The 12,224-nt window shown below is 45.1% G+C and overlaps 1 protein-coding gene across 1 annotated transcript in view; it reads right to left on the reverse strand.

Moving 5' to 3' along the window:
• b4galnt4a (beta-1,4-N-acetyl-galactosaminyl transferase 4a) overlaps nt 1-9,871 on the reverse strand; it is a gene marked incomplete at both ends in the record, with an annotated part of 123,560 nt that extends 113,689 nt beyond the window's left edge. The window contains one exon of the mRNA XM_083973157.1: nt 9,730-9,871. Within this exon, the coding sequence (XP_083829283.1) occupies nt 9,730-9,871 (142 nt within the window). The remainder of the gene's footprint in view (nt 1-9,729) is intronic.
• Between the last annotated feature and the right edge of the window lie 2,353 nt (nt 9,872-12,224).

The following is a 12,224-nucleotide window of genomic DNA, read 5'->3' on the forward strand; positions in this document are numbered from 1 at the left end:
TCCTTTGGAGCACAATCAGATGGTCAGAAAAAGTGCTAGACCGATGTATTATATCTATCGGCTCACAAACAGGGTGGGTAGCAGCAGCATGTTTGACAGAGAGATAATAGAGTTGAATCGTTTTGCTTTGCTGAGGAAGGTGAATCTCCATGTCCAATGCAGCCAGATGAAAAGCTTGTATTTGTACCACATCTCATTTGCAGATGTAAAAACAAATGTTGAAAAAAAAATAGAGGGTGGGAATGGATGTGTCATTTTATGGAGGGAGAGAGAGAGTGGAAGAGGAGGCTGATAAGGAAGACAGAAAGAAAAAAAATGAGCAACCTAGCCAGAGAGAAATGGGAGATGCCGTAAGAGGGTTGAGGAGAGGGTGGAAGGAAAGTGCGGTAACACTAAACACTACAATGGCTGCTCTGTCAGACCAAACGTTTTAGAATGCCCTCTCTTTGCCATCATGTAAACGAAGCCACGAAGCAATGGCCTTCGACGCTCAGAGAGCCCATGATTCACACATTGAGTTTCTTACCCTGCTGTCCTTTGATACAACACACAACTCTTTTTCAGATAACTGGCCTCTGGTGCCATTGTTACACTGCTGTTGTTGATCTTTTACAACATGTCATTTCATAGCCTTTGAGTTTAGTTTGTCCTTTTGCCACAACTTGTTGCTTTTAATGGCTGAGGTGGGTGTTGTGGCTGCCTTTTCATCAGCAATGTGTGAACAGTACAACTGACACAGGAGCAAGAGTGGGATAGAAAATGAGTCTATCAATGAGGGAAGTAAGGGTGAAAAGTTTAAACTGATGGTTAGCCTATCTAAAGATGAACCTCAAGCTTTACGAGATTTGAGGTGATTCAGGTTTGATACCCGACCAAGCTGGATCTCAGGACTGCGGTGCCCTTGGCTGCAGCAGTGGTACATTGAGAATATTGCCTGATATACTGTACTTGAGACAAAGTCAATAAAGACCGGGATTTAAGAGGGGTTTTCTCATTGGTGTCTTGAGGAACTGGCAGAAACCCAGCTGTGTAATTGGTAGAGACTGAGGCTGAAGGTGAGAGAAGTGGCCTTTCCACGGTGCCAAGGTAGAGAAAATCTAAAGGGTCCTTCTCAAAGCTTTTAACTGCCTTGAGTTTAAGGGTTAGGGTCAGAGGAAAATATGTTGATGAACTACCACAGACAGGTTTGTGTCAAGGTTTAGTTAGGAAACCATTTCAGTTGTGTGAAATTAAATTTGACCTCAGAAGACTAGAGATGCTATAAATTTGAATAAAATGCCCACAGTTAAATGGAAATAGTGATCATTAATTACATCTTTAAAAAAGTGTGGTGTTATTGTCAGACAGTGAGAGAACCATATTAATGATTTAAAAATCATTTGAAACAAGGCCAAATTTCACCCAAGGACAACAAGAGAGTTAGAGCTCCAGTGCTGATAATATTCCAAAAATATGCTGCTGGTTTAGTAGCTTAAATGCATCTTAGCTTAATTCTAAGGGACACCCACTCTTTTGTTTATTTGAAAACAGTCTGAACTTTCTTGACAGCCGGCTTCATAGCCTCTCTTTTTGCCTGCAACTGTTCCCCACAGCAGTTGTCACAACTAAAAACTGAGCTATTAAAAGTAAAATGTTGCCAGTGAAATGAAAAACAACAACAACTAAAAACACTTTTACTGATGAAAACATCAACAGCCATGATTTTCTTTCAATTGTACGAGCGTGAGGGAGACTCAAGAGGGATAAACAAGAACTGGAGTTTGGTACAATGAATACTAAAGCAGAGTATTTAATCACAGTGATGAAGAAGTTAATTTAATGAATATAATGTTAAAATTCAGCGCACACTGGCAGGGGTAGAAAGCAAGCACGCACAGTTATACAAACACAAACACAGCTCTTCAGTATCTTTCCTCATGACTGGCCACAAAAGGGGGAAAAAACAGGACAGTGTTTGACAGCCCTCAGAGAGCGATGCCTCGCTCCTTCACAAAGCAGCTCAAATGGTAATCAAGCTGGAAAGCAGGCCTTTGAGACGCAAAACAAAAGAAAGACAAAGTGCAGCCCTTGTCCTTGCTTTCTTCCCCTGCCTCCTCCGATACTCCTACGCTTCATGCAGGAAAAAAAAAACTTGACAGAGACAGACAGAGGTGAAAAGAAAACTTGGGTGGCAGGGGAGACAGAACTAGATGGAATATAAGATGGGGTTTAACAAAAATATGCTGCAATTATAAAAGAAAAGAAGCCAAGGAGGGAACATACACCACTGAGCTCAACTAACAAAAAGTTTCACATTGGGTGCTGTCAGCAGGGAAGCCCCATCACACCTGCTGTGCAGCGGTGGGGAACCTTATCACCCCTACCATCACGTTCAGAGTGTTTTTATCCTTTCAGATATATACCCAGATATAAAGCGCAGGATTTGGTTTTTATCTAAATGGCAGGTAGAGGTGTTAGTGAAAGTCATTAAATGTCAAAGTTAAGCAAACCTCAAACTCTTCCTCTCTCTGCTAAACTTCAGCCAAGATGATTTCTTTTTATATAAATGGAGATTAATTCTTCTCCCACCTCCAGAACGGATTCCACAAACATGTAAATATTCATAAGAGAGCGATGAACAGTGCGGATTCTCGTGGTAGTGATTTCAAAAGAACACGGGTGAAGAATGGAGTACGAAAGAAAACCACAGAGAGAGATGCACACGGGGACGGGCGAGTTGCGGTCAATTTACTGGATTTATACAGGCATATCCATTTTTATGACTTTGCAACAAAGCAGCAGAAAAAAGAGCCACAAAGCTGATTACAATGCAAGCATCATCCCTGTCTCCAATAATTCTGCCTCCTCTGTCTCTGAGGTTCGTCTGTCCCTCTCGCCTCTGATCCTTTCTCTGCCTTTGTTGCGAGCCAGCACAGCCTCGAGGAGAGGTGACCTTTTCCATTAACCACCACTACAGAAAGCTCATTCTGAGCAGCAGGGAGCGCACAGACACACACTCTTTGAGGATTGATTGAAATCCTGCAAGGTCTGGATCACTTACAGAAAGGCAACACCAGAGCTGATACAGCCCAGCCCCAGCCCCAGCCCGCGTAGAAACCCCTATGAAAGAAAATCCTTCCGCAGAGGTGGGGAGTAAAAAGCGGAACCGAGCTAGAGCACAGGGGGGGAAACTGACAAATCCCATCATGACAAGGATCATGATGGCCTACAGTCGATACTCCCACCTGACATCTGTCTCTCCGGCTCTCCCTCTTCTCTGAGTGTTTCTCATTCCTTAAAACTTACCACCAACTCGCCCTCTGCTCTCATGATTCACACTCCCCTCCTCTGTGTCTCCCAGCAGTGTGTCCTAGTAAAGTGTCCAAACTGTCTGGATTCGTATGAGCCTCTACTGAGGAAACTGGTCTTAATTAATTCTTGATGGCATTGTTTAACAAAGCCACTGCTGCATTATGAGGCATCCCTGCTGAATAAGCCGGCTACGCCCAATTGGCTTTTCTACAGTGAAGTTCACATGTCGCGTACACACACACATCCAGGTGGGAGCCACAATTCCATATTCAAACGGATTACTGTGAGGAGGAGGAGGAGGAGGAGGAGAGGGGTAGCTTGGTTTATTATGAGTCACAGCCACATCCTCTCCTGGTGCATCCTGCTGCACGTCCCACCTGTTGCGCGAGAAGGGTGTCCTTCTTCTGCTCCGTCCCTCCTTCCCAAATGCTCGCTCCCCCGTTTGCAGCGAGCGTGCCAGCGGGCAGACAGTGCCATCATTCAGCTGCTTCCTCTTCTGCTCGGCTAAACACTGGGGCTAAAGTGCAGACGGCAGCGAGATCGGGGGCGGTGCACGCTCACAGACACATGCAATAACACACTTGCGGAAAACAAACTACATTGCACATACGCTTTACCAGATCTTTTACACTAAATCTCTTTGTTTCACTCACTCTCTCTCTCTCTCTCTCTCACACACACACACACACACACACAGGCAGACAAATCTCCTGCGGCAAAGCCGTGGCACGGGGCCAGAACTCTCATCTGCATGGGGCAGAGCTGGTACCTTGATGGTGGCTTGTTAGGCAGGCCAACACAAATTTCATTAACCCCGAGGTTAACACACCCTCTGGACTTGTGTTTTTCCACCGTTTCTGCTCAACTCCCAACCAAGGCTCCGCTCGTCCCTCAATCCTATACCAACATCTGTTAATCTCAGCCACATTTAAAGAGTCGTGAAAGGCGCTGTGGGCATGTGAATCAAACACATCCTGAGTGTTAAATATTTTAAGGCTATTGTAAACAGAAAATGCTAAATTACCACCAAGGGGATAAGGGTGTTGCTGAGCATTACACATACAATGAAATGTGAACAAATGCACATAAGAAGAGTGCAAGGTATTATATTACACCCCCTCTTAATCCACCTCCGCCCAGCAGGTCCTACAGCATCTTATAGGCACATTGAGGATGTGGTGTGAGTTGTTGCGGGAGCATCGTTCATCCTCGCTGTGGAATTACCCAGGGAGAGAGATTTACTGGCTTGGTCAGATAAGATGTGTGACAGATTCATGACTGAGCCTCTGACAGTCCCCATCCCTGCTCCCCAGACGCCTCCGAACAATGGAATGACTGCCACATGTGTATGCTTTTACGACGCCGCCCTATAAATGAAATGTGATGTCAAAGAAATGACTGTTTCACACATTTTCTCTATATGGGTATTATTGTTATATTCAATCATTTCTAGACTGCAAAGACAGACGCAGAGTTTATAAAGGATCCAGGCTTCTGCAGCAATCACTACCATCTTGCGTGTGGAACTACATACTGATCAATGATATAACCATTAAACCAACCAAGCAGTGTGAGCATGAATAAGATAAATCACCACTCTAATGCTATGATTTCAAAGTTCACCCCTTTTAGAGACTTCTATCTCCATCTGATTAAAGGAGCTCATCCAAAGTGATACAAAGACCCCTCATCCATAAATGGAAGCAATCTCTAAAAGCACCACCGCCCACCTGAGTTCACACGCGTCCTCAGTCTAACATCCCCAAACCACTTTGTTGATGCAGACTTTCAGACTGCAGCCACTCTGGGCCATGTGTTTCTATAAAGGCAGGTAGATTTAGCTGTGTAAAGAAAAATAAATCACACACCTAAGATAATATACAACATGACTGAACTAGTTTGGTTTTAATTAAGCATGTAGGTTGTTTATGTCTTTTTGTTCTGTCCCACCCACGTCCATTAACAAATTCATCAAAGTGCACGTGGGCACCGAGCAGCTGCATTATTCACAAATCTGTGAAGGTAAATTGTTGCATGAATAAATGATAACATGAAAAGATGCTGTGTGTTAAAGGCGCTTACACACACACACACACACACACACACACACACACACACACCACACTAAGCTTGGTGTCTGTTACAATTCTGCCGCCAGAGTGGTTCTGGCCGAGGTAAAGCTGACCGACCGTGAGAACCACAAGAGCTAAAATTAGGGGAAGTGACATCGGAGGGCATGGTTACCATGACAGCGAGCCTGCCTGAGGGTGTTGCTGCTGAGATACAGCAACAAGCCAAATCCAACTGGATACTGGAGTGTAACTATATCCAAGTGTTTGTCGGTGTGTGTGTGTGTGTGTGTGTGTGTGTGTGTGTGTGTGTGTGTGTGTGTGTGTGTGTGTGTGTGTGTGTGTGTGTGTGTGTGTGTGTGTGTGTAGGTCAGTGTCAGTTCTACCTTTCTCTCGACAATACGACTCAAGTTGTTTTGTTTTTAAGTCTTTCCCTGGATATTTAACACAATCAAGCTTCCTTAAAAAGCCGTGAAAGCATCGCTCTCCATAAAATAAACTCTGAAAACATCCCATCATCCCAACAGCACACACTCCTCTCTCCCATATGCTGTCTCCATGGGCAACCAAGCAGCCAATCTGCCACGGCCCCTGAGACTTCCTCTCTCTGACTTCCTCCTTATCCCTTCAGAGCGGCGGCGATGTGAAGTGAACGCGTATTGCGTGGCGTTTTGCAAATACACACAGGTAACATATTTTGCGTTTGTGTGTGTGGGTGGTTGTGTGTTTGCGTTTATGTGTGCAGCTCTACATGTGAAATCATAGTTCATCAATGGAGGCCTGTATGCAGCAGCCTGCCTCCTCCTCTTCCCCCTCCGCCTCCTCCTGCTCAGTGGACCTGTTGATGCTGGAAAACAGGGGGGCTGTTGTACAACTGGGTGGCCGCATAAATGTGGCACTCATCTAATATGCACCGCAGCGCTGCCTGCCAACACACTTCCTCATTGAAATTCTGATTAAATAAGGCCGGTCTGGCCAGAGCGCAAGCTGAAAACTATTTAATTATACCTTTTTGGTTTTCTCCATCATCATAGTTTCAACAGCTACCTTTGCTTTTAAGACGGCATAATGAATGCCCCAAGAAACAGCCATACAATCATTAAATGTCCCGTTGCTCTTGCCCATTGTGCTGTAATTATATTTCTCTGACTGGCCTATCATAAACAAGAGGCATGCAGGATAGTAAATGACAGGTTTGCATGCCTGGTGAGGAAAACCCTCCTGAGCTACAGGTTCCTCTTCCTGCACAGATAACTTACAGGAAAGGACACATTTTCAACTTTCAGAGTTTTGTTAAACAATCAGCCCAAATTGTCAAGTTCCTCACTTCTCAAACTACTGTTCAGGTGTCATCATCTTTCTGAGATTAGATCTCCTTTCCACTCGTTTCCTACTCTCCTTCTCCACTTTCTACAAAATCAGAAAAAGGAGAGTGAACGTCTATCAACGCAGCCCCATCCTGTACCGAATGATTTAGAGGCAGAAAATGATGGCCCATTTCAATACAACTCTGGCTGTCTTAGTGCTCTGACTGATGATGGCTGTGAATCAAAATGCCCAGGTGACACTTCTGCGTGATTGATTTCTTTACATAGCAACCAAAGTGTGATATTAATGACCACATAAGGCATCATAAATGATGAGGCTTTCAGCAGGATGGGTTAGCGATGTCACGGCTCATTTAGATGCAGCATAAACGCTTTTAACACAAGATGAAGGCATTACTAGTCAGGTAAAAAACACAAACACAACTATTTGAAGCTGGGTCAAGGCAATTAACACCCGCCGAGAAGGCTTTTCTTTCGGAGCGGCACCAGATTCGTGTCAGACACTGCACAGCGTGGCTTTTATTTACCAGTGAGTCTGTGACCAGATTCCCAGATTTTTATGTCTTGCCAAGAGATAGATATGAAAAGGTATCAAAAGTCTTCTGAGGTAGTTAACGTGTTCAGCATTGAATGCCATGCTTGAATGAGAAGCATTGAGCAAATACAAAACAGTGTTGGTTCACCATGAAGGACTACATGGGGTGTCATTAAGAAGGCACGTGTTGCCTCATTACGTTGACCCAGGACCCAGCCAACACACTGAGGGTGAATGAACAAAACCACATCTGAAAAATAAAAGATAAAATCATCTCCTATAAACACGCCTCTCAAATCATTATTCATCATTATGTAGACGCAGCCTCAGTGGAGGCACTAAACTGAGATATTTCTATTGGTCACATGCCAATAAGACTTTCTCTAGTGAATGAAGCACTAGTAGCAATCTAGTCTGATATGTGCACTTGCTGAAGGAGAGAATTTGGCTGAGATAAATTTAATTTCCTCCAAAATGGGGACAGGCCGAATGGAAATTTAACAAATTGTCATTTTCTATTCAAATAAGGGAGGACTCAGGCCAAAAATGAAATTACATTATTTCTACCTGCTCCACCTCAGCGTTAAGAATCAATGAGGATTCCTGTGTGGAGAGAGTACTACCAGCCTGATATGAATATTTACACACTTCATAGAGCCCCATATTCAGTAATGGCTACATCTCACTTAGAAACGCTTGGTGCGAGAGGGGACATGTTATTCATAAGAGGTTAAGTGAGTTGACCTGCTCAGATGCCTGCTAAATGGAAGACAGTCAATTAGACACACAGACCAGTACAGTGCAGCATAACAGCTTCCTTCCTTCCTCGCCAGACGGCTGCAGCAGACGAGTCACAAAGGCAGACTACAAGCTGAATCCTTAAAATGAAGAACGCAGGTTTATCAAAAGGGGGGGGGGGGGGGGGGGGGGGGGAGTCAGCGTGTGTCGCGCTCTGTGAAGAATGAATGGAAACATCATGCTCTGTCTGGGGCAAGTTAACACCAAATGAGCAGCGACTCTGCAACCAGCAGAAGGAGAAAAAAATCTGAAAGGCTTAAGAATGCACAGAGCGATGATTATTCGGTCAATCTGCTTCCACAGGAGTGACTTAGTTCATTACATCAACTTCAGTGTGAGCGCAGTGCAATGGAGCGCAATGTAACACAATAGCCCTGCAAAATATTCAGCTTATATGTCCATTTCAAGTTAACTAATCCAACAGTTCAAATGTGCTGGTATACCGTGAGGTTTACTTCTTTTCACCCCTAAATCCTGACACAAACTCCCAACTCACTCGGCTGCAGTTAGCGAGTGCAACAAGCCAGAGTGGCAGCCTTCATCTCTTCCATGTAGCTCAAGTCTCTCATCATCAGAAAACTAAATCTAGTCTGTTGCTGGGAAAACCCCCACGGCTAAGATCAGAGACAATGAAATGATCCCTGTGTGTCAGTGCACCGTGTGCATGTGTGCATGTGTGTGTGTGTGTACGAAGCGTATACTCTTCAAGGACATCATAATCACTGGGTATCACTTTACATGAACAGCTGCAAGAGACAGCGTACACCATCAGCCCATGTTGGAGCTATAGTAGGTGACAGCACATTGCATCATTCAACACCTTTTTTTTTTTTATTAATTTATTTTTTGTTTGTTTGTTTGTTTTGTTGTTTTTCCTGTAAAGTTCTCAGCATCATCCTCCATTACAGTCCACCACTTGTACTACTGTACGCAATCAAACCTTGGTAATAAGAAGCATCACAGCAGCAGGTGGAGATCTGCCCCCTCCCCACCTCCTCCTCGCACTCCCTGCCTGCCCCTTCATTTTTTTTTTTTCCAAGTGTGACTGGCATGCCTGTGACCTCTGAAGCCACCTTCATGAACAGCCCTTTGATTATTAATGTCTAAGGCGGCGGCCTGGCTTTTCGACCTGGCCCTGAGACCGCGCGGAGCTCTTTGCTCAGCCTGGAGAAGGAAACGATTGTTAATTTATGAGACACGCTGCCTCTCTGTGTTACTTCTTCATGTGGCATATCCTTCCCTGCTTGTCACACTACTCGCTGGAGGATGATCAGTAGATGAATGACAGCAGGGTAGCTGTTGCAGACACATTTCCTATTAAATTTATGCCACTAAAAATATCTACATTAAACCTTTATGCATCTGAAGTGTTTACACCAACCTCATCAGTAGTTATTATGTCCAACACACCTATGGTTTTTCCTATGGGATTTGTATCTGTTATTATGTCTACTGTGGTGAGTTTATAGCGGCCTTATCATGCTTTATGGCATTATTATCTCCTGTGATGTAACTTTAATATTCCTATAATATTCCTGCAGGAGCTCAGTGTACTCAGTGGTGACTTTATAGTGACGTTACACTGGTTTATGGTATTATCTCCTCAGGTAACTCTACAGTATTCATAAAGGGGCTGTTAAAGGTCATTTTAAATGTCTGGGGAGTGTTAGTAGACAAGTTGACAGACTGACAGACAAGGATTCTCTACCTTTTCCGTAGTTGAAGTGGAGTTTGATGGTCTTGCCCTGGTTGATGTGCAGGTAGGTGAACCACACGGCGGAGGTGAGCAGTACCAGCAGCAGCAGGAGCTTGAACTGCTTCCGGATCTTCTTCACGGGGAAGCGCAGCATCCTGGCTCAAACATCCTCCGGTAAACCGCCCGGTGTAGATAAGTCAAAACGGGTCCAGAAGGTTGATTTGTTTGTTGTTGTTTATTTGTAAGGGATGGTGGTGTGTTTTGTTTCTGGTTTATCTCGGCTCTACTACCACAACTGACGGGCTACCTCTCCTCTCCTGTCCCCCCACTCAACCCCCTGGTCACAGCGACGGCATCCCAGCCAGGCAAGCCTGCGCGTAAACAGTGTGTGCGTGTCTGTCCGTGTGAGTGTGTGTGTGTCAACTACAGCCTGGAAGCGCGTCTCATTCCCGCAGATCCACGGGGCGACGGCGGCGCCAAACTCGTCGTATCCTCAGATGTGGGTCCAAACACCTCTGTGGCAGTCATTGCTTATGAATGCAAGCCGGTTTCTCTGACTCCCTATGAATAGCGAGGCTTATAAACAGGTTATTTTTCTTTTTTTTCTCCCCACCCCCTCCTTTGCTGGACATGTGCAGGCGGCTGGGGGGTTAGAAGGGGGAAGAAGCAGGGAAAAGGCTGCAGATCAAAAGCCGCTAAGTTCAGTTAATAGTGTGACCGAGGGGACAAAATAGCAGTCCGGCGATAATCTTACACAAATCCCTTGTAGCTGGAGCCCGCGCTGACACCCAGACGCTGATTATTTTATCTGCTACTCAAGGATCATCTCCAGCTGTGGGGTTTAACGCAAAGTGTCAAAAGAGCAAAGGAGAGGAGCAGTAGGTAGTTCCCATGTGGTGGAGAGGTGGTCGGACATCTCTCCAGAGCTGTAGCACTCAACACCTCCTGCAGAAAGACAGTTTTCCTCTGCACAGCAGAATCAGATGGATGATTTCATCTCTCCAAATGACAACAAATTCAATTTAAAAGGCCTTCAGAGGAATATGACACAGGCTGCTGAGTTGCACGTACGAAGGTAGCCCACAACCTGATCGGGGTAAAAAATGTTACGGTGGCAATCGGACGAAATATCACAGCCCTCTGCGCTCCATCTATTGTTAAACGCGACTGAAACAGATACTGTGGTTTCCAATCGAGGGCAGCGGATTCAGATGGAGCGCGTTTTTTATTGAAGTCCCGGGAGAGGAGGGGCGATCAGCTGTCATCCTCGTACTCGGGTGGGTTTGAAGCCCCGGCTGCGACGCGTAAATATTAAACCGATGTAGGTTTTTTTCTTTAAAAAAACTGTAGATGCTCCAGAGAGACGTTGCACGGAAAGCTTAGGTAATACTCATAAAAGACTTTCCGATGTGAGGTGCAGGGAACAGATGTCCATGTGCTCTCCGCTTGCTCCTCGCCTCGCGGCAGGTGAATTTTTTTTTTTTTTTTTTTTTACCCAATTCTCCCAAAGTACCTGCGTTGTCCGGGTCCCCCGTGCGTAGGAGAGATGTCACAAACAAAGAGCCACATCCGGATGAAACAAACAAACACCGATACGTGGAGCTATAGTGGCGATGCGCTGCCTTGTGTTGTTATTCTGTCATGAGCTTTTTTCCCCATTAAAACGCCGCAATAGCATCGTCCAACCCGCTGGTCACCGCGCGCAGGGAGGAAAAAAAGCCAGCCGAGCTCCAGGAGAGGTGCCGCGAAGGATCCAGCAACAAGCTGTGACCAAACCAGCAGGGAACATGGTTTTGTTTTGCTACAATGAATCACGTAAGGGTATCCGCTTTCACTGCACAGCTCAGTACGCCCATCAATTGAGCATCTTAACGGTGCAGAGCAACCTAACCTGGGTGGCCGGGGAATGACAGGCCTCGGCGTCCAATTGCAACCCCGCAAAGGGCTCAGTGGAGGCGGGATGATAACGTTCGCCCTCACCGCCGCTTGGCACTAGTAAGATCCATCATCCAATGGCTGAACACACAGGCTGAAACTTGTTAAGCTCCCCGCTTCTGCCCTTTCCCCTGAATTCAAGCCCCCCCCTGTCAATTTGATTAACACTGATTAGTTGCTTTTCAAGTAATGAAGGAATGATTCAACCAATTGTCAGAATCTGTGCACACAGAAATAGTCGTTTTGTGGTAAAAATGTGTATTATTAATTAAAAAATAGTTATTTCTTGATTTCTTACAGGAACATCATGTCTTCATCACAATTTTACATCAAGCCTACGAATTCCCCAGTCTGGAGCATAACCCTGAAAGCACCAGAAGATGAATTTGATATGTATATGACATAGGCCTAATGTTTTGCCTTTTTACAAAACTGAATGCTCCCCCAGTCTCCACATACTAAGTTTACTTAGAGGTAGAGTAGTTTGGAGGGGAAAAAAGTCAACTTCAGTCTGATGTTTAAGGAGAGGGTGGAAATCTTTCTATAAATGGCTTTAATTTAGATGCTAACAC

Source organism: Trachurus trachurus, assembly GCF_905171665.1.
Source record: "Trachurus trachurus genome assembly, chromosome: 6".
NCBI classification, from domain to species: Eukaryota; Metazoa; Chordata; class Actinopteri; order Carangiformes; family Carangidae; genus Trachurus; species Trachurus trachurus.